General features: G+C 55.7%; 1 protein-coding gene across 1 annotated transcript; it reads right to left on the bottom strand.

Moving 5' to 3' along the window:
- Window positions 1–3,991: 3,991 nt before the first annotated feature.
- LOC149861277 (Fc receptor-like protein 4) lies at window positions 3,992–21,209 on the bottom strand. Its single transcript, XM_090056383.1, has 12 exons — window positions 21,052–21,209; window positions 20,351–20,608; window positions 19,339–19,602; window positions 14,736–15,020; window positions 12,769–13,056; window positions 10,556–10,858; window positions 8,945–9,064; window positions 8,400–8,427; window positions 7,501–7,598; window positions 6,574–6,642; window positions 5,529–5,560; window positions 3,992–5,428 (listed from the first exon to the last, which is right to left on the bottom strand). The coding sequence occupies exons 1-12, from the start codon at window positions 21,140–21,142 to the stop codon at window positions 5,300–5,302; spliced, it is 1,965 nt and encodes a 654-aa protein (XP_089912509.1). The 5' UTR covers window positions 21,143–21,209; the 3' UTR covers window positions 3,992–5,299.
- Between the last annotated feature and the right edge of the window lie 1,415 nt (window positions 21,210–22,624).

Genomic DNA, 22,624 nt, shown 5'->3' with positions numbered 1-22,624 from the left:
TGGTGGGAGAGGGGTAACAGGTGACTCCAGTCTGAGGGGGTCATTCCAAACACACATCTCAGTGACTTGGCACCCGCCAGCCTGGGACCAGGCTGGGGGACCTCAGGGAGCACAAAGCTGGGCCCTTCCCTTAGCCAGGAGAAAGAAAACCCCAGTGAAAACCCAGCAAGAAGCCACTGTGCTGGGCCTGGGGGCAGTAAGGGGAGGGGAGGGAGTGCTAATGAACCCCATGGGGGGGACAGCACTAACAAGCCCAATTATCTGCCACCGCTTCCAGCATGGAGCCCCAAAAGTAATTAGAGCTGAAAGCAAAGGAAACAAGGGCCACTGAGAAAAAGCTCCTTGAGAAAATTATCCAACAGGACATCTGCAAGGGACCAGCAGGGGAGATCATGCTTAGGAGCAACCAACATGGGTTCATTAGAGGCAGGTCCTGCCAGACCAACCTGGTGGCCTTCTACGACTAGGTCACAAAAGCCTTGGACACAGGTGTCGCAGTGAATGTAGTCTTTAGGAAGGCCTTCGACACTGTCTCTCACCCCATTCTCATTAAAAAATTAGGCGACTGTGGTGTTGATGCCTACACAGTCAGATGAGTCACAAATTCACTGCAGGGCCGCATCCAGACAGCGGTGGTGGACAGGTTATTTTCGACCTGGAGGAAAGCGGGCAGTGGGGTCCCCCAGGGCTCGGTCCTCAGGCCCGCACTGTTCAACATCTTCATCAGTGACTTAGACAAGGGGGTAAAAAGCACCTGTTCAAATTCGTGGATGACACTAAGATGTGGGGGGATGTGGGCACGCTAGAAGGGAGGAATAGGCTGCAATTGGACCTACACAGGTTACAAGGGTGAGCGGATGGGAACAGGATGGGATTCAACACTGACAAGTGCAAGGTGCTGCACCTGGGGAGGAACAACCGGCACCATACCTACAGGCTGGGGAGCTCCCTTCTTGTCAGTGCAGAGGCAGAGAAGGATCTTGGAGTTGTCATTGATGCCAAGATGAACATGGGCCGGCAGTGTGGGGACACAGTCAGGAAGGCCAACCGCACCTTCTCATGCATCCACAGATGCATCTCAAGCAGGTCCAAAGAGGTGATCCTTCTCCTCTATGTGGCACTGGTCAGGCCGCAGCTGGAGTACTGCGTCCAGTTCTGGGCCCCGCACTTCAGGAGGGATGTGGACAGCATGGAGAGGGTCCAGAGGAGGCCACTCATATGATCAGGGGGCAGCAGGGCAGGCCCTACGAGGAGAGGCTGCGGGACCTGAATCTGTTCAGCCTCCACAAGAGAAGGCTGAGGGGGGATCTGGTGGCTGTCTATAAACTTGCCGGGGGGACCAGCAGGTAATCGGGGAGTCCCTGTTCTCCCGAGCACTACTGGGAGTAACAAGGAATAACGACCATAAGTTGACTGAGAGTAGATTCAGACTAGACATCAGGAGGCGCTACTTCACTGTCAGGGCGGCTAGGAGCTGGACCCAACTTCCAAGGGAAGTGGTGCTCGCTCCTACCCTGGGGGTCTTCAAAAGGAGGCTAAATAATCACCTAACTGGGGTCGTTTGACTCCAGCATCCCAGGGCAGGGGGTAGGACTTGATGATTTGCTCAGGTCCCTTCCGACCCAATCAGCTATGAAACTATGAAACTATGAAACTGGAGTGAGCCTGGCGGAGACAAGTGGGAGGACAGTGGCATGGGGATTTGGGGAACCTGGATGTTGCAAGATGCCCCAGAAGTGATTGGGGCACCCCTATATCACCCCTAGGGGGCCTAGGACTCACCCCAAATTACCCTTGGGGAGCAGAAGAGGACTAGACACCAGCACCTCATATTAGCCCTCTGACTGCTGTTGAACTAGATTTCCCATCACCCCCATACCACAGCTCGTGATCACGGATTCAGACCCCTCTGCTGTAATCCCACTGCCCTCCAAGCTCAGGATCTCCCTGGTTGTTATCTAGATAGACTGTCCTCTCCTGCCACCCCGTGACACACCGGCCTTTCGTGTGCATGACATGGGTACCCTGTGTTTCAGAAAGTGTCCATCTGTCTGGAGCAGGGAGATGGCCCTCCAGGGGCAATCTCTCTCTCTCTGTCTCTTCCAAGGTGTCATGGAACAGAGACCTGCCCAGACTCAAGGGCATGCTTCTCTAGCCTGTGCAAGAAGACCAGGCAGATCGTCCTTCCCACACCACCTCTGGCCTAGGAACAGCCAGCAGGAAGGAGTCCTGTTCCAGAAAGTTGAGGATACAACTAGGGAATCATCTATCTCAGCTCTTGTCCCTACTAATAGGGAAGAACTGGTGAAGGAGATGAAGGTGAGGGACAATTTGGGAGGCAGTTATCATAGAATCCTAGAAAATGAGGGCTGGAAAGGACATCAGGAAGACACTTCTAGTCCAACCCCCTGTTCAAAGCAGGACCAGCCCCAACTAGATCATCCCAACCAAGGTCTACCCAGATTTTTAAAACCTCCAAGGATGGAGATCCCACTACCTCGCTGGGTAACCTGTTCCAGTGCTTTACTACCCTCCTAGTAAGAAAATTCTTCCTAACATCAAACCTCAACTTCCCTGTCTGCAACTTGAGCCCATTGCTCCTTGTTCTGTCATCTGCCGCTGTTGAGAACAGCCCAGCTCCATCCTCTTTCAAACCCCACTTCAGGCAGTTGAAGGCTGCTATTAAACCCATCCTTAGTCTTCTCTTCCCTAGATTAAATAATCCCAGTTCCCTCAGCCTCGCCTCGCAAGTCATGTGTTCTAGCTCCCAAACCATTTTTGTCACCCTCTGCTGGACTCTCTCAATTTGTCCAGGTCCTTTCTGTAGTGGAAGGCCCAAAACTGGACACAGTACTCCAGATGTGGCCTCACCAGTGCTGAACAATCGCTTCCCTTGATCTCCTGGCAACGTTCCTACCAATGCAGCCCAGAATGGCGCTAGCTTTCTTGGCAGCAAGGACACACTGCTGGATCATATTCAGCTTATTGTCCACTGTAACCCCTAGGTCCTTTTCTGCAGAGCTGCTGTCCAGCCAGTCACCCCCAGTCTATAGTGGTGCATGGGCTTGTTCCATCCTAAGTGCAGGACTTTATACTGGTGCATGGGATTGCTCTGTCCTAAGTGCAGGACTTTGCACTTGTCCTTGATGGACCGCATGAGATTCCTTCTGGTGCAATCCTCCAGTATGTCTAGGTCACACTACTCTCCAGCATATCTACTACTTCCCCCAGCTTGGTGTAACACATACACATGACATGAGTTTTACTTTCAAGATTTTGGGGTGCAGTTCCCCCAGAACCCCTGCACCAATCTTCTTGAAGCTTGGCAGGCTTCATCTCAGCTGTAGATGCACTCGGTGCTTTGGTTTCTCCACAAGACTAACACAAACCTGCCAGGCTCAGCCGCTCTGAGCCGAACCCTTGGGCTCTTAAGGGGCTGAGAAGAACAGAACGATGCTGCTGACAAGCACTGGGCTGAGCACGAGTGTATGAGGCCCATCCTGCCCTTTCCTATTGCTGCTCATCCCCCCACATCCCCCTTAGAGCTGGACTCTCCACCCCAGCCACTGACCACTGCTGCCCAGAGAGGTGCAACAGAATCAGTGATGCTAACTGGCACAGACAGGCATGGAAGTTTTGCTTTCCCACAACTGCCCCGGTTTGTTTGGGCAAAGCTGCTCTGCGGAGGAAATCTCTGCTAGGAGCTCAAGTTCTCTGGACCTGGTGGAAGCACGCAGTGGCAGTCCAGTTAATGGGACAGCTGGGCATCCCTGGCAGTACAAGTGGGGGTCACAGGTCTAGCATGGATGGGGGCTCTTCCTAGAGGATCAAGGTCAGCAGCTCCCCTGTAAACCTGTGACACCAGGGCCAACCATCTAGTCTTTCTAAGCACCTCCCTGTTCAATGAAGGAAGCTCAGAGACCAACCGGCAGCAAATTCAGTCTTTAATAGAGCAAAACAGAACAATCCACTCTCACGCAAATCTGGCAGGGCAGGGTCCTGTGTCCACAACAGCCAGGTCAGTGCTGTGCTGAGATGCCAGGGGTTGGGAGGGTTCCCAACTGGCCTCCTGCCTGCTGTCGCTCTTGCTGTTCAAGCTCCTTGGGCCAGGGGCTCTCAGAGGCTGTTGCCTGCAACCAGCCTCCCGAAACCCAGGTACAACGCAGAAGGAACAACTCGAATTTGTGTTGGGAAGCAAAAACTCAGAGAAGCTGAATGTCTCATAAGACAGTAGCAAGTGGGTCTGTAAAGCAATCAGTCCGGCTCAGCAAGCCTGTCCAGGCAACAGTCAACGACACATTACATGCACTGATGCCCACTGAGTCACTGTGAAAGGGCAAGTCTCTCAACCCCTGTATTTATAGCTGAGATGCTCCCACATTGCACCAAACGTTATCTCTCTTTCTGTCAAGGCATCCCTTTTTACTTATCTCTTCGCTAAGTCTGGACACCTGCAGCTCATGCCTTGCCAACTGCAGTTCCTTCTGCCAAGTTCAGGCATCTAAAGTTTGGTCCCTTTGAATTCAGGTAACTCCAGCTCACCCCCTGCTGAGTACTGCTCACCTTCTGTTGTCTCCTTTACTAGCAAGCTCTAGCATTGTACCCCTCAATCTGTTCAGCTCCTGTTCCTTACTCTAAACCAGCATTCTGGCTCACTGTATCTTTTATCCAGTCATCCAGTGGTTGGTGAAGCCTGCTACTCCTAAGGTCCTTTGCAGTGCCTTAGCTTAACTATAGTTTGGCATAACTACAACCTAGCATCAGCCAGCACCCTCTGGGGTGAGGACCTGAGACTCTCAGGCCCCTTTCCAAGCCCTGCAGCAGATCAGGCCAGGCAGCCCTAACTCAGCCAGTCGCGACTCAATTTTGAGATCTCTGCACTAATGACACCATTAGGATGTCAGTACTGACAGATAAGATGACAGGGTTTCTGTGTCCATGAAGATAGCCCTGAACAAGTCTGCCACTGCAACTGCCAGCTGTATTTTATGTAGATCAGAAATGCACTGAGTCAAACTAGGCTCTGGATTTGAGAAACAAATAGAGGCTAAAACTAGGGAGGACAGAGCGCATGATTCACTTGTTCCTTCACACCCTGAGGCTGTTACCAGCATTTGGGGGGGGGGGGGGGGATGCCCTTGCTGGGCTGCACTTCTTTGCTGTCCTGAGCCCTTCTTCAAAACTACCGGCTCCCGCGGTCCCAGCCCTCGTGCCCTGCACCCTGTGCTACAGGCCAAGTGGGGATCAAAGCATTGGTCCATCCCAGGTGTCAAGGGGCTTCGCTGGGATCACGCACAGGTTATGGGTGGGGAACGTTCTCATAGATGTCGCTCATGGGCTGGTCTCTCTCTTCTGACGCCCTCACTCTGGTGGCTGAATCCCGGGGGATCATGGGGCTGCGGAGCACAGCATAGGTGACAAGGTGTCCCTAGTGGAGAGAGCACAGGGGCCGTGAGCAGGGCGGGTAGGGGATGGACAGAGGCCCTGTGAGAGTGGCAGGCCAGGTTGGGAGGGGTGGTAACACTTACATTATCCCTCTCAGCAGTTCCTGTGGGCTTCGCTGTAAGACAGACACAAAGGGATCAGGCCTGGGAAGTAATGTGCACACTCTGGGCAGCTGGCACCACCCCCCATGCCACCCCAATCAGTTCCCTGATGTACCTGGGACCCAACACTGAGGGCCTGGCACCCCAGACCCCTGTCCTACCCCTGTGCCAGCCCTGTCTGAACCTAGGAGCTGCATACTGCCAACCTGGGCACGAAGCAGGAGGGGCCCCGGGTGTCTGAGCTTCCCTGCCAGCTGACACCAGCCCTGCAACCAAATCCTAACCAAGGCTCTGGAGGGGCTGGAAGCCAGTCTCCTCTTTCTTTCCATTCCTACACGTGCCTCTGTGCTCCTGGCCTTGGATGGGAATGGAGACCCCCAAGGAACAAGAACTAAAGCAAACACTGTTCCCACAGGATTTCAGGGTGATCCAGGCACTGGGGAGCCAGAAACCTTGAGTTTACAGCCTGAGATGCAAGAAAGCATCCAAGCCCCCAGCCCTGGGGATTCACCTTGCTCCATATTTCCTGCTGTTTGAGTGGGCTCTTCTGATGCGCAGGTGGCACTTCTCTGCTAGTGTTAGAGCAACCACAGTAACAAGTCATGACTGCAGTAGCAAGAACTGGAAGATGCTGGTGAGAAAACAGCATTTCACGGTTTTCCCTCTGGGTCCCCCTCGAATGTTTACTACAGGCCTGACTACTAACAGCCGCGCACACAAAGTTTCACTGTTTCCCAGACAAGTCAGTCAGCAAAGACAATCCGCTTAATTGCAGCTTAGGCAGAGAAATGGACGTTTTTCATGGACAATTCATTGATTCAAAGAATCCAGGAGACGATGTACCTCCCTTTGAAGGAACTGCCCATGGTGCGTCCCCACTTCCTGGCTCTGGTTAACTGGTCAAGAAAGTCACAGACAAGGGGAGCTAAACTCCCCACTAGAAACCCAGCTGCACCTGTGTCTCCTCACCCACCGCTGCATTAAATCCCTGTGCCACGCCAGCAAGACACAGCTCTGTGCGACTCACCCCTGCCTCCTTTCTTGATGCTGATAACCGAATAGAGTACGTCTCCACTCCCCTGCTCCTGGGGACACACTGGAAGAAAAAGGCAGGTCTCACATAGTCCTTGTTGACCCTAGAGACATGCTACGCTCCCCCTGCTCCCTAGCACTGCAGTCCCACCCAGCCAGCCCAGGCACAGAGCCCCCAGGCAGCTGCAGGCTGGCCAAGGCCATCGGGGGTCGGCTGTGCTGCAGCAGGGCTGAGCACTGATCGAGCGGGATCACTCCAGCCAGAGCAGCTCCATGCCCCGCTGGAAGCCAATGAGCTGAAGCTGTCCAGCCGTGCTCCCCGTGCTCCTCCCTGGTCCCACAGGGCACTGCCAGCCTTTGGGCATCTCCCAGACTGCCCTGCTTGCAGGAGCCAAGGGGATCATGGCAGCGGTGCTTGGTGCACATCATGATGGAAGTGGTCCAGGACAGCCCCAGTGCAGAGGTGCCAGGTCTGCAGGGTGACTCTGCCTGGCTGGTGCAGATATGTTGGCCTGTGCGAGGGCAGCCAGTTCAGTTCCCAGTGACCCAGTTCTTTGGTGACGGGCTCTTGGCCTGGAGACCACAACACCCTGCCCCTCCTGTCTAGCTGACCGGGAAGGGTCCGGCTGATCATTCCAGCTCAATGGGAGGGGGCTCTGAAGGGCCTGGGATGGAGAAGGCATCTAGGCAGCTGTCTAATGGAGACAAGGCAAGGCACATTGGCATTCATCACCCCTGGAATGACGGGCAGGGTCAGAGCAGCTGGGTCTGAGTGGACCCCCCCAGGGGGCACCACAGCCCATCTGTGCCCATGGGTGCCACAGAGCCAGAGTAGGAGAACATCCTGCTACAGCTCCAGCCTGGGACATTGCTCCTCTGCCCTGATCAGTTGATTCATCTGCCTTCGCTGAAAGGGTCTTACCATTGTCATACTCTGGCTCCAGCTCTGGGGAGCCCACGGCAGCCGGGAGAGGCAGCCCCTGGGCAGGGGGCTCCTGCTGCACTGGGCTCAGAGTGCGCCTGTGGAGAAGATGCAGCAAAAGCAAAGGAACGTGGATACACACAGAGCAGGGCACAAGGAGACAGACAGACAGACAGATGGACAAAGAAGGCACCTACACATGGGGACCAGATTCACTTTCATGCCAAGAGCCTTCTGTGGCCTGAGCTGGGTCTAGAGGAGAACAGGCCTCAGTGCAAGGGAGAATCAAGCCCTGGCAGGGTCTGTGGTCCTGGGTCTCAGCCCGGTCCCTGCTCTAACAACATGACTTGTCTGCACCTGGCAGCTGCATCCAGGCATCTAGGACCTGGCCTCAGACACTCACGTGATGCTCCCCAGCAGCTGCCGGAGACCAGGCAGGGAAACCCCTGGATGTTCCTGCGAACCATGCCAAAGCCCCTTCACCCAACACTGCCCTCAGTAAAGTCCTGCTGCAGTCTCTGTCCCCACCTCCAGGGGGGCTTCCCTCCTGCGCCCTTCCTCAGGGATAGGGGTTCCCTGTCACTGCCATGCACCTGGGCAGAGCATGCCCTGCTGTGTGCACAGCCTCAGACTCACTGACCAGCAAGCACCAACGGTCCCTCATGCCCACCTCAGGGCGGTGGCAGAGGGGATGATGACAGCCACCTTCAGAGCCCTAGATGGCTGCACCAGCAGGACCCAGCTCCAGTCATCACCATGGGAAGGGGCAGCCGCAGGAGTAGCTAAAGGATGACCCTGGCACTGAGCATGGAGTAACCCAAGATCCTAAAAACAAGACAATATTGACCTCCCCCCTCCATCCCCTCCAACAACCTGCCTGCTCCCAGGCCTGCACTCACCTCCACCGAGCAGTGAAAAATGTATCTTCTGCAAAGCAAGTGAGAAAAGGGGTGTTAGATCCTTGCCCCCAGCTGCCAGGCATGGCTGGCTTTTGCATGAACATGAGAGACAATGGCTGGGGACCTGGGGTGGGAACGGTGATGGAGAGATCAGCTTCCACTGCGCAACCTCAAGGGTTGAGGCCAGAGCAACAGGACAGGGTGAGCAAGGAAGAGCTGAAACCAGCATCCAGGCTCATGCTTCCAGCTCCAGCGCCTGCCGCAGCTCTTGGGCAAGAAGCAGTGACAATCCAGGGCCCCCAGGTGGCCCAGGCACCCAGTTGTCCCTGTGGGGCTGGCAGGAGACAGGCTGCAGCTGCAGCAGGGCAGAGAGGGAGCAAACACCATGGATGCACAGAGGGAGTTTGAATCCCCGTGTCTGTGCCTGCTTTATACCCACGTTCCCCACAAGCACCTGCCTGGGTGTGATCCTCAGGCACAACCAGCAAAGCACATGTATTTCAGGGGGCCTGCATGGCAGAAGCGGGGCCAAGGCAGATACCTACCTGCTTTCTGCTGGTACCTGATGTAGAGCACAGCAGCCATAGTGGCACCGACCAGGCACAGGAGGGCGACTATCACACCCATGACAGATGCACCCACAGCCATCTGGGCACTCACGTCTGCTTGAGAGACAAAAAAAACATACCCAGGAGCCTCTGGCACCCGCAGCACCAAGTGTCTGTGCTTACTGCATCCATGCGCCCAGTCCCTGTTGCTGCAGGCAGCACCTCCCATGATCCTCCAACGTCCCCTGCCCCATTGCTCTGACTGGATGGTGGCTTCAGAGCCTCGCACCTCTGTGAACCATGAGCTGCCTTCTGATTCACAGCCCCAGCAACTCCGGCTGCTTCATTCCCATCTGCCCTTGTGCCAGCACCAGCCTTTTCCATCAGATCTTGTCCCTCCCTGGTGCTCATCCCCAAAGCAGCTCACAGGGAGCTTGAGGCCCACGTCCAGCATGTGTCCTCCCCGCCTGACCCAGCTGAGCCCTTGCCCGATGGGCACTCCACTCCCTGAGCACTGCGCCAGCCCTCCCCTGTGCTGCCCCAGGCTGCAGTCTGCCCTCCCACGGTGCCCGCCCGCCCAGGGCTGTGCACATGTCCCCAGGTGAGGGGCCACCAGGGCTTTGGGCCACGGCATTAATCCCTCCCTGTCTCCACTGGCAGCAGCCACCCAAGACATCCCGGTACATCACTCTGGCCTCCCCACAGCTGCTCGTGCTGGTGGCTCAGCCATCGGTGATGGACTGATGCACCCTGAGATCCTCCTCCTCAGTCTTTCCCATCCAAAGAGCTCCTGGCTGGGAGCAGCCCCAAGCACATAACCCATCCTGACCCCATTGCCTGGGGGCTCAGGGTCACCCCATCTGGTCTGTGCAATGCCCTGATCCTCCTCTCTTGACAGTGCCCCCCATGCCGTGTCACTGGCAGAGCTCCCCAGCACCATCCTTCTTTCTGTGCCAAGGCGGCTCATGGAAATGTTAAGTAACGCTGGTCTCAAGACTGACCTAGAGCAGCACCTCTGACCATGCACCTCTAGTCTGATACTCTCCTGCCAATGCAAGCCTCTACTGTTGCCCTGGGGATGCCCCTCTTACCCCTTTACAACCCTAGCACTATGGGCACTGGGTAGTTGTAAGCAGCAGTGCCCCTGTGCCAACAGCATCAAACACATGGGGGCTCAGCCACTAAAATCTGTGCAGGGCCTGGTCTCGGTCATTAGCCTGCAGCACCTCCCAGCTTTCCCAACAGCACTATGCCCTCCCTGCTGCCTCCACTGCCTCCCCTCCCTCCCACCCCTCTTCAGCAGGCTCCAGGCAGGCACCCCAGATCCTGCTAAGGGCAATTATGGTCCAAAAGCTCCTTCCCAGCTCTGACCCGTGTGGCAGAGGCACGGCCTGGCCGAGAATCAGGCTAGGATCTCAGATGTACCAGAATGAGGATGGATCCCTCTTGGTATTAAATCTGTCCCCATCTCATCTCACCATGAAATCCAGGCTGGATGCAAAGCCCCCTGTGGGGTCTTGAATCTGACTCTGCAACTGGTCATAACCCTGACCCTGATCCTATCCCAAGCCCCACCCAGCCTGTCCCTCAGCCAGCCCCAGGTCTTACCTCTCACGGTGATGGCCAGAATCTCGCTGGGGGCTTGGAAGACTCTCTGGGGACTGAGCCGGTTGCTGGCGATGCACTGGTAATTCCCTGCATGGCCCAGCTGCACCGACTCCACATACAGGACGTGCCCCACAGGAGAGAGCAGGCCCAGCCCTGAGGCCACGTCCAGCTCCTGAGAGTCATGAACCCACCTGAACGCGGGGTCTGTCCCCACCTGCACCGAGCAGCTGAGATTCAGGCTTTCTCCCACCATGAGCACTGGATCCAGCTTATCTGTGGTGATGTTGGCCCCAGCCACTGGCACTGCAAGCGCAAGGGAGAGGGCATGAGCACAGACTGGGGCTGGGGGAGCAGGAGGCTGGAGGGAAGGGCTCCTGCCTGTGCTCCAGTTCACATAGAGAAAAGTGGTGTGAATGGGGCAGGGAGGAGGGGGCAGTCAAAGAGAACAGGCTGCAGGGACCCATGCTGCCCGGGCCATGGGGACAGAGTAGAGGGGACCCAGAAGGGCACTTGCTCCCAGGTGGGGTAGTGGGGTGGCCCAGCCCTAGCAAGGGAGCCCCTCCAAGTCCTCTCCTGCAGGTGGATGGGAGAGGTGGTTGAAAGCACAATGACCCCCGTGCTCTCCGAACAGGTGATGTTTCCTGCTCCCAGTGAGATCAGAGTGGATGAGAGCAATGCGCCTTGAAGCAATGAGGGCATTGGAACTGCAAGAGGCAAGGATTTCTGAGGGCAATCTCTCTTATTGGACCAACCGTATAGCTGGGATAAAGTTAGACAAGCTTTTGAGCGCTTTGGAGCTGGACGTTTTACACAGCCAGGCTGACACCCTACACAGCCCCCTGGGAGTTGACTATCCATGGGATGTTTCATTAGCTGATTAGACTGAGAAGAATGGGTTTGAGTTCGGCCTTTGGAAGAGACCAGCTACACAACAGAAGGGACCTGGCACACAAAGAAGAAGGGGACACCCTCCTGGATTGTAGAGACTTGTGTCAGCATACAGGCACTGCTCCCACGGCCACACGTGTGTGCTCTGCTACCCCAGGAGACCTCCCCTCCGGGGAAACACAATCATCCCCTGGCCTACCTAGCACAGCGAGGTGGAAGGGGGCGCTGCACTGGGGGCCATCGCCCACACCATTGTCAGCCTCGCAGGAGTAGGCTCCAGAGTCGCTCTCGGATGTCAGGTTGATGGTGATGGACCCTGGCCCGTGGGCACTGACTGTCCTGGTCCCCAGCAGGGCTCCCTCATGACGAAACCGATAGACCACAGGAGCTGAGCCCCGGTGCGACTCACATTGCATCTCCACTGCATCCCCAATGGCGGCCCAGGAGCTGGCTGCACTAAGGGTCAGGACAGGCAAGGACACCGGGACTGACAGAGAGAACAGATCACGTCACAGCTCCATCTGCCCCAGGGCCCGGCTAGGAGCAGCCGTGTCAGCTGGCACGAATCCCACAGACACACGTGGAGCCCACACGTGCTACGGGGCGTTCTGGCCTCTCACGTGCGGGGGTGGGCACACACTCAGGACAGCATTTAGACTGCTACAGCATTTCTCCCACTGGTTATTTAGCTGAGGTGGCTTGTATTGCTTTTTGAGAGCTAGCGAAGGGCATTTTATGCCCCAAAATTTCTCTAACGTCCCTCCCAACTGTGAAGTTGGCCTAAGAAAAGACATTGCCAAATACATCTTGTTTCTTGCTCATTCCCTGGATAATCACGCCCACAACAACACTCCACCATGGCTCCTCGCACTTTCCTATTGCCCTTTCTCACTTGCCCAGGGCGAGCAAGAGGAGGAGACAAGTGAGAGCTGAGGGACAAGAAAAGCCCAACGTGGGATTCCTCCAGAGATATTTCTCACTGTGGCCACAAAATGCTCCTCAGGAAGATGAAGGGTTTCAATGGGATGAAAATGGCCCCAGACCTGGCTGCCAGGAGCCCCCGTGGTAGCCGAGCAGTGACAAGTGGGTGCTGTCCCACCACACCCTGAAGGGATGCCCCGCTGCCCACGGCCTCCTGCTGCCGCAGCCGCCTCCCCCGTGGCGCTGCCTGCGCGGAGCAGCCTCCCGCCTCCCCTCCCAGCAGCCTGGGCCCCAGCACCTTATCCACCAGCACCCGCCCCACGGGGCCCGGGGCTGATGAGAGTCACGTCCTCCCCAGGGAAACAACATGGCCTCGTCCCCCCCGTCAACTGGGACCCACTCACCCCACACTGTGACCGTCACCCGTAGGCTCCGGATTGCATCGTGGCCATTCGAGGCAGCGCAGTGATACTCCCCGGCATCGCTCTCCATGGCAGCAGGGATCTTGTAGTCCATCCTCCGTGAGCGCAGAGTCTCTGTCCTCAGAGCTAGGCCAGAGCCCTCCCGGTGCCAGGAGAAGGCAAGAGGCCCCGTGCCCGCAGCCACGGAGCAGTTCAGCACCAGCTGCTCCCCGGCCACCACCTGCCCGTTGGGGGGCTGCACCCCCAGGGTGACTCCGGAGACGGGGACTCCTGAACGGGGAGACCAAGAGGGGAGTGGGACCCGCTGCACTGCCCCAGCCCCAGGGTGCAGGGACATCCAGGGGGCTCAGCCTCTGCCCCAGTCAGGACCGCAAGCCCCATGTGCACCTCAGTTACGGGAGGTGGGGCGTCTCCTGGAGGCAGCCCAGAATGGTGGCCCTGTGCTCACATCAACATGGGGCAAAGCCCAGGTGGGGCCAAGGGCAGGGGACACAACAGGAGATGGGCATATGCTGCCTACAAAGTATGGGATCAGCTCAGTCCCACACTATGGGACACGGGGCTGGGTCCACCCAGCAGGCAGTGCCACATGCTAGGCACATCCCACCCCTGTGCAGGGCCACAGGGACCCAGCTCTGCCCAGCAGGAGGCCTGGAGCAGCAGTCAGTGCTCTCCTTAGGCCACGGTCGCTGGGCAGCGGGGCTCACACCTCCTGGCAGCACTGCAAGGACCTGTGGGGCTTGCCGCCTTCCTCCCAGCTGCACCCTCCTCCAGGCTGAGGTTTCCCTGGCACTGGCTGAGATACCTGCTGTGTGTGATGCGGGCTGGGAGCAGCTAGAAGAAAGCAAATGTTTCTCCTTCTCTAAGATTTTTTGTGACAATTTTCAAACAAAAATTCACAAAGAAATGTTTCAAGGCAAAGCAGAGATGGAGCAAGACGGGGCCACGTCCCTGCCCTTCCACTCTTTGTTTCAGGTCCTGCCTATGTAGAAATTTTCTAACAAGATCATAGATAATATTGTAGAAATCAACTACAAAGCAAGACTCAGCATTTCACGAACACAGCCTGATAAGACTCTGGAAAGACTAAACCTTAGTCGTCTTAAAGTCTGAAGCAATCAAGAATTAGTTAGCGTTTCAAAAACAAGCACATAGCCAAAAAACAGTTTGAACCAATTAAGAGTCTCTCAAATTGACCTGATATCTTGTTTTCTTTCACAGTGGAAAATTCCCACCTGCGCGTGCATCTTGTCTGTAAACTATAAAATGCCTCTAACAGTTTTATTCGGGGCCTCTGAGTTCGCTCAGGGTGCCCAGCATGCTGAATAAATTTTGAGACAGACAGTGACTCTGTGTCTTTGGGAATAGCTCCGCAAGGGGTCACGAACTCCTCAACACCTACCCCATGGCCCTCAGGCACCAAGTCTGATCAGTGCAAACTCCTGTGCGCTGGTCCCTCCCTTTGGGGTTCCAGACCTTGCTGGGACAGCATGTTCCCATCCAGGGTTTCAGTGTTACCGGTACGGGCCACGTTCCCAAACATGCCTTGCCTCTGCAGCCACCGCAGAGGCGCACACAGCCAGGCTCCATCAGCTTAGCACAGTGCCAAGTGCTTAGGGCCAAAATGCCAACCATAAAACTCACAGGCCACAGCTGGCCTACAAAACCATTGCATCTGTCCCACTGATAGCCCAGCAGGCTACTAGAAGGTGTGAGGTGTGGCCTGCCACAGAATTCAGGGTCCCTGGATCCTGATGGACATTGACCAGCAGCAGCAGCCCCATGGGCCTGTGCCGCTGCCTGACCACAGCCCCACCACAGGTGCTGCTGGCCCACGGATCCAGACTGAGAGGAGCCCCCATGGTCTAGATCGGGCCCAGGGTGGGTTTGACACCCTGTCTTAGGGAATCCTCAGACCCTGCCCCACAATCCCCATCACAGACACTCACGTTTAACCTCGATGTCTAGTTCAGGGCTCCGTTTCCGCACACTTGAGGTCACTGTCTGCACCAAACAAAAGTAGGGTCCCGAGTCTGCCAGCCCTGCCTCTGGGATCTGGTACTCGGGGGAGCTCGCTGGCTCTCTCACAATCGTGTCGCTCTTGTAGAAGGAGTACTGAAGTTGTGAGTTTGATTTCTGGGGATTGAGCCGTGTGACACATTGCAGGGTCAGTGGGCTTTCTTCTATGGCTTCAGCTGAGCCAGCCACCCTCAACTCCGGTGTTGAAAAGAGCTCTGTAAAGAGATCAGACTGGGTCACCCCACAGTGTTTAGCCCAGGTGGGCAATTATTTGAGGCCGCAGGCTACACAGACAGTTCAACATCTTCATCAGTGACTTGGATGAGGGGGTAAAAAGCACCCTGTTCAAATTTGCTGATGACACTAAGATGTGGGGGGATGTGGGCACGCTAGAAGGGAGGGATAGGCTGCAATCAGACCTAGACAGGTTACAGGGGTGGGCGGATGAGAACAGGATGGGATTCAACACTGACAAGTGCAAGGTGCTGCACCTGGGGAGGAACAACCAGCACCACACCTACAGGCTGGGGAGCTCCCTTCTCATCAGTGCAGGGGCAGAAAAGGATCTTGGAGTCATCATTGATGCCAAGATGAACATGGGCTGGCAGTGTGGCCCAGTGGTCCAGTTTTGGGCGCCGCACTTCAAGAGGGATGTGGACAACATGGAGAGGGTCCAGAGGAAGCCACTCGCATGATCAGGGGGCAGCAGGGCAGGCCCTACGAGGAGAAGCTACGGGACCTGAACCTGTTCAGCCTCCACAAGAGAAGGCTGAGGGGGGATCTAGTGGCCTGTTACAAACTAGTCAGAGGGGACCAGCAGGTACTGAGGGAGTCCCTGCTCCCCCGAGCACTGCCAGGAGTGACTGGAAGCAATGGTCACAAGCTGGCAGAGGGTAAATTCAGACTAGATATCAGGAGGCGCGACTTCACGGTCAGAGCGGCTAGGATTTGGAAACAACTTCCAAGAGAAGTGGTGCTGGCTCCTACCCTGGGGGTCTTTAAGAAGAGGTTAGATACACCTTGCTGGGGTCGTTTGACCCCAGTACTCTTTCCTGCCATGGCAGGGGGTTGGACTTGATGATCTGCTCAGGTCCCTTCTGTGGCAGAAAGCCACCTTGGTTTCTCCCCAAAATCTCTGCCCTGTGATAATGTGATTAAAATCTCTGTGCTGGGACCATTTGATGAGGATGGGCCCAGCAGAGGAGATGCACCCTTACCCTGTCTCTTTAGGTAATCTGAGCTGGCTGCAGGGGGGAAACCTGCTCCCTCTGCCTACATGACTGGTATCGGCTACCTGGGTGAGGGGCTTCTACCTGGTGGGCTGGAATTTGCCCGGCAACTAGTGATGTATTTCAAATTGATTGGCCGACAGCCAACCGGAGCTGGCCTCCACTGGACCAGGTGAACAAGGTCACAGGGGCTATATAAGTTAGGACTGCCCAGGAGGAGGGGGCAGCAGCCATGCAGGGGACACAGAGGAGCTTTACCATCTGAAACTGGCTCTCTCCCCCAAACTTATGAGCTGGAAATGGCCTGCCTCCAAAGGGAAACTTCACCGGCCTTTGGAAGATGCTTGTGAGTAAGCTACTCAAGATCTGATTAGATATCTAGCTGGCAGTAACTCAGATGCGTGATCAAAAGGCTACCTCAGCCAGACTGTTTGAGCAATATCCTAGAAATCCTAAAGAGCAATCTTGTACCCTATTTTCACCCTACCCCTGTAACCAATAAAGTCCTCCTTTGTGACCGGTGTGGGAGACTTATTGAGGGGTGGGTCTAAATTATGCCTAAGAGACCTCTTAGGTCTGCAGACCAAGGCAGACTTTATTTTTTGCCCCATGACTTGGGGAAGTGCCCCAAGAGCCTGTACTGGGTCGAGTACCCGTAGGACATTAGGCCTGTGTTTCCCCGAGGACACAGGGCCGGGAGTGAGTCCATTCTTGTGGTGGTAGCGGCGACGTTACCCCCAGGCTAGCGTATGTGCTCCAGGAGAGGGGTCGGCCGGACATAAGGCACCCCTCGGGAGGCACTCTGGAGCCTGGAAGGTGGTCGGGCGCAGAGAGGTGGGCGGCTCAACACAGGAGCGCCCCCTACTGGCCCGCCACACCTTCTAACCCGACTAACTATGAAACTAGGAGTCAGCACTCCCTGGGCTTCCTAAAAAGGCAATCCAGCTGCAGAGCTGAGCGGGTACCCAGGTGCACGGAGCAGCAGCACGGGCCAGGCTCAACGTGAGCAAAAGCACCTGCCTAGGACTGGGTTAGCTCAAGGACCTGTCACCCCTGGGGGTTTCTGTCCCCCTGAGAAGAGGCAAAGGTCTTCGGGGTGGGGGTTGACCCAGAGGTGGTGGGGCAGAGGAGAAGAGAGAGGGCAAGGCCAGACAGAAGCTGGGGCTATGGCAGTCGCACTGCATATCAATGGGGGGCGGGTGGCACCACTGAAGGCAGTGCTCCTGCCAACACTGCTACATACCGCTCTAGTCTCCCCTGCTCAGAACAAGTCATTCGCAGTATCCAGAGAGCCACGTGTGTTTTCTTTTGAACTCCACGTGGGAGAAAGTGGCAAGGGCCAAAATGGTTTGGAGGCAGAGAAATGCCAGACATCCTCCTCTTCCTCTGGGCTAAGTACATGAGCCAGGTTTGCAAACTGGCCACAGGGAGGGAATTAAAAACAGCCAGCTTTGTTAAGTATTTTGCAGGGCAGTTGCTGCAACAGTGGCAAATGCACACAACCACTAACAGGAGCCCATGGGCTATGTTTTCCCCATGGTTTTACGAGATCCTGAAGTGCTTTCGAGAGAAATACAAGCTGCATGATGCTACCCTAGCGACCCTAGTAAACCCCCGCAAGATACGGGACGTCGTAAGGGCAAGAGACACCGCACCACTGGTAGACTTACTACCTGGTGACAGCTCCCAGGCCGCATGGGAGCAAATCTTCCACAGAGACCTGAGCTGGCGGGCAGCCCACCGGGCACTCCCCATGCGGGCATGGAGGAACAGTGCAGGGCAGAGAGGTCCACTGAAATGCCCGAGGCCGAGCCGCCGCTGGCAGGCAGAAACGATCGACCATCTCTTCTGGGACTGCCCATATGCCAGGGAGGTGTGGAAAAAAGTCCGTGCACTCCAGTTCTCTACAGGCAACTGAGCACAGCACAGGGCCCTGACACGCGCTTCAACCAGTTCATCTCCTGCTCAGGTCTGCGCTGTGGAAAACCAGGAACCTGCTCACAAACAGACACTCGGACCTCACAGTCGAGGACTGTATTAAAATGGGACTAGGTGAAACATACTGGTACTACAGAAAAACAGAAGAGTTCGACAGGAAAAAAATGGCAGACCTCCTTTGGTGGAAAGGGGTCTGGCATAGACTTTTTGAGGATTAGCCGCTCTGAGGAGGGCACTGGGTGGGGGCATGGCTATAGGGATAGGTGTGCGGTCACACAGTTGTGCGGTGTGAACTGTGTAATGGGGTTTAGTGTGCTCTGAGCTGCCAAGTGAACACAAGGGCCACTTGGCAGTGTTGGAGGTAGAGTTATATATATTTATTTATTTATTTATTTTTTACTTATTTACTTATTTATTTATACAGAAATAAATATTTTTTTTTTTAAAAAAAAGCTACCCCAGCCCTGCTGTGTGCCCAGGGGGAGGCAGGATGCGTCACTGGGCCAGGTGGGATTGAGGGACCTGCCCCAGGCCAAAGTCCCTCCATGGGCCAGATTCGTCCCATGGGCCATATTTTGCCCACCCCTGGTTTAGCCTCAGAGTCCATGGCCAGGCACGGGAGAGCCCTTGACTTCGCAGGGGCCTGTCCCCTCTTTCCAAACCTCTGCTCCAAAATCACTTACAGCACAGTGAACATGTGTACTCAGGAGGTGAAATGCATCTCTCCTGTGGGTGGTCCCACAAAGCTGGGACAAGAGGAGGCAGGCCCAGGACTCTGGGTGGCTGGAAGGGCAGGGTATCCCAGAGCTGGCCAGGCAGTTCTGCCCCCTTGTCAGCTGTGTGTGATGTGCGGGACTGGGGTTTGGTGAGGGGCTGGACTGGTTTCACTGCGGGGAGAGCCGTGTTCCAGGGCTGGATCCAGTATAAGTCTCAGGCTTGGTTACTACATAAGGAACCTCGCCGGCAATGTACTGCTCCCTCTGCTATGTAAGGCCCCTACAATGGACAGGTGGGGCACTGCCGGAGCACCCCTTGTGTTGTCACTGTCACACTGCTGTCCACCCCACTATCTTTGCCTTGTCCCATCTCTACCACTGTGAGGTTTCTCCTCTGACAGCTGGAGATCAGGGGCTCTGTTCTGGTCTCACCTTCCCCTTGGCCTGGCTCTGCTGCAATCAGTGCAGTGGCACCACCACTAAACTGGGGCAGCCTGGAATGAGACCAGAGTCACCCAAGTGAATTCCAGCCCCCTGAAGCCATCCAGCCCAAGGGAACCTTTCCCCTCGCAGGTCACCAGTGGCCTCCTGCCCTGTGTCCTGTGGCTGTCTTGTCTCAGCCCAACCCCACGCTCACAGCAGTCCCTTACCTTGTACAGAAACCAACACCTCATTGGAATATTTTGTAGTATAAATCACAGATTTCATTTGTCCTTTACATCGGTATCTGCCATTGTTCATCACCTGTGCCTGATCAATAGGATAACTGGACTGAACATACTTTGGTGTGATGTCTGCTCCATCTCTGTAGTATCTCATCTCATACACTTTACCACCTCTCCACCCATGGCATCTCAGAACCAGCCGGTCCCCTTCAAACACTGCATAATGCGGGGCCTGGAGAATCAGCCAGTCTGAAAGAGAGAGACAGCAATCAAGAGCTGCAGGGACCCTTGCATGAGGTACCACACTCCTTGGTGCACTGTGCCCGGCAGGACAGGGGCTGCAGGCTACAGTGACAAGGGCAGTTTATCCACTGATGCGAGGGAGGGGCAGGCTTCTGGAAAAGTGCCCTTTGCACAGCTCAAAATGACCCAGAGACCCCCTCTAGTGCTAGAGCAGAGCCAGAGAAATGTGCCCTGGGGCAGGGGCAGAAGAGTCACACAAGAGCCAGAGGGGCAAGGCCAGACTGAGCAAGGAGGCAGGTGGGAAATGAGTGACAGGTCCCAAGAGTGGGTGACATGGGCAGCAGCAGCACAACAGGGCACTGGCTAGAAGCTCCCCCAGACAGGAGGCCATGCTGGCTGCCCACACCACTGCCCTGAGAGCTTCAGGAGCAAACCGAGCACACGGTCCTGTCCGGACTGATCCCCCTGCAAGGGCACAGCCCCCGCAACCCTGCAGTGCCAGAGCAGAAAGTGTCTGCCCCACTGCTGTCATATCTAGCAAACTGGGACTGCATCCCAGAGCCTCTGTTCTGCAGCTGGAGAGGTCGTCTTGGTCTCTGGAGAGCCCTGAGAGAGCAGGGGATGGGGGCAGGACCTGCACAGTTGTCCCCTGATTTCAGCTGCAGGAGGTCTCATCAGCCCCAGTGACCACCCCAGAGCTGTGGGTCCCAGCAGTGGGTGCAGAGCAGGATGGAGCCCCCCTGAGGGCACTCACCTTCAGAGACAGTCAGCTGGACGGCATCACTGAGTGGAGAGTCTGAGATCTGGCACTGGTATTTGCCTCTATCTTTCATTGCAGCTTTAATTGGGAGGCTGTTTGTTTCTGTGAATTTCAAGAATTGTCTCTCAAAATACCAAGAGGTGCGGGTGCTTCCAGGAGAGCGGGATCCAGTGCATTTCAGAGTGACACGCTCGTCCCTAAACACGGTGCTCCAGGGAGGCTCCAGGGTCAGCACGGCCTTCTGTGCAGCTGCTAGGGCCAGGCAGATGGGAAGGGAAGGAGCAGGAAAAGGAGAATTTAGTGCCCAGGTGGGTGGGATGAGATGAGATGAGATGAGCCCAAGCCCTGCATATGGGTCAGAGCCAGGGCACTGGCCAGGGTTACACTTCTAGGCTGGGATTTCAAAGGAGCTCAGAGAAGTTGGGGTCCATCCCAGTGCCAGCTATTATCTAGTCAAGTGTACACTGGGGTAAGGCCTGGGCACTGTCCTGCTCCAGGAAGCATTGGAAAAGTACAACAGCAGTTCCCCTTCCAGGAAATGGGTCCTGTCCAATACTAGGGGTTGTACAATTGTCTCTCAGCAGCTTTCCTCCCTCCCCACCTCCCTCCTACCACCATGTGCCCAGGGATTGCCAAGTGCTGGGGGGTCGGGAGGTTGGAATTTGTGCAGGAAAATGGGAGACAAGAGGACTCACCGGCTAAGCCAAGGGCATGAGCTGCAAAGATAACAAGACAGAACATGGATGCAGGCAAGGCCTGTTCCTTCCTGCTCAGTGGTACCATCATCAACCCTGAGTCTGTCCAAGGAAGCCCAGAGGCCTGAGATGTCCAGGAGGTCAGTCTGACTCCCCACAGTGGCCTTTGGCCTTATGTTCTGTGAACAGACTCTGGCCCCAAGACCTGCCGAGAGAGTATCAGAGCCATCAGCCCGAGTGCACAAGGGGAGCAGAGACCACATGGGGAGGGACTGGAGAGAGAGCTCCTTTCAGCCAGAGCCACCCACGCTACTGCACCCTCTAGTCAAGCACAGGCAGGAGCCAAGCCAGCCTGCCCCAGCGTGTCCCCAGGGAACCCAAGTGCTGCAGGGGCGGCTTCAAGTTCATCATGGCCATTGGACATGGCCTGCAGCCCTCCCCACTGTCCCATCCCCACCAAGCCTGTCCCACTGTCCTCCCACCCCTCACCCATAGGCATATCCCAGGAGCCAGACAGGCCCCCCCAGAGCCTGTGATCCTTTAGATTTCTGGGCTGCAGCAGGCCTGGAGAGGGAAATTTCCCAACAGGGGAACATCAAGTGCCGGGTGTTTTGTCTCTCTTCAGTTCTGGTCATTTCTACATCTGAACCCTTGTCCCTTTTGCCCATCCTACCTTTGCTTCCAGTATCCACATCAGCATCACAAGTTAACACAGAGACAAAGCATCCACTTAACTCTTGGGTCTTCTCTAGATCATCTTTCACCTTTACCCCATCCTCACTGCATCACAGTCTCACTTCGGTTGTTTGTGTGGTTGAAGTGCCTTTTGCTCTTTGCTGTCATTTCCTTTGCAAAGTCTGTCAGCTCTTACTGTGCCCCTCACATCTCCATCTCCAGGACATGACTTTCTTTGCTGACAAGCCCTTCTGGCCATTCCCCAGAGATTCTGCTTCCTCCTAGCACCATCCTAACAGAGCTGTTTGCGCTCTGAGGTCTGAAGCTCTTTGCTGCAGTGAGGCACCTGAAGCCCCTATTCAGTCTCCACCTGCTAAGAATTTACATAAATGCAAAGCCTTGCAACTTCAGCATTAAGCCAGTGTTTCTCAAGGCCACTGGTGTTAAGCTGGTGCAAGGGCTGATGGGTGCATTTGCATTTGCAGGTGGAGTATAGAAGTAACAGCTGCAGCAACTGGGTTCTTTGTCTTTTTTCATAGGAAAAAATAACCATGTTCAGTCAGCTACAAACCCATTGGATAAACAGTTGGTCTCTGTTACTGAAATACGGTAGGATGGAATGAGGTGTTACTAAAATATGGTAGGATGGGGTGTCTGGGGTGCCTGGGATAGGTAGCACCTCCAGAGAAAGAGTACATCACACTCGCCTGAGTGACTCTTCCTTTCTTGGTCCTCACCAGCACTCACCTCTCACCTGTGGCTCCAAGTAGCTGTCTCCATGCAATAGCAGCCACACCTCAGTAAACCGCCTTGACGGGTGGGCCAAACCAGGTGAGGGTACCCATTTGGGCACGGGGCGGGGACTACTGCAGGCCTGGCTGCTAGCCCCTGCTGAGAC

The sequence above is a fragment of the Crocodylus siamensis genome, chromosome 6 (genome assembly GCF_052110815.1).
Source record: "Crocodylus siamensis isolate JL-2025a chromosome 6, ASM5211081v1, whole genome shotgun sequence".
NCBI lineage: Eukaryota > Metazoa > Chordata > Crocodylia > Crocodylidae > Crocodylus > Crocodylus siamensis.
This window is presented reverse-complemented; position numbering and strand designations above follow the sequence as displayed.

Bases quoted from the DNA above. Each gene is read 5' to 3' on its own strand.
- LOC149861277 (XM_090056383.1), bottom strand. From the start codon at position 21,142: ATGATGGTACCACTGAGCAGGAAGGAACAGGCCTTGCCTGCATCCATG. The intron at 7,599-8,399 runs GTGAGTGCAGGC...TCTTCTCCACAG, and splicing joins TTTTTCACTGCTCGGTGGAG to GCGCACTCTGAGCCCAGTGC. The intron at 5,429-5,528 runs GTAAGTGTTACC...TCTCTCCACTAG, and splicing joins GAACTGCTGAGAGGGATAAT to GGACACCTTGTCACCTATGC.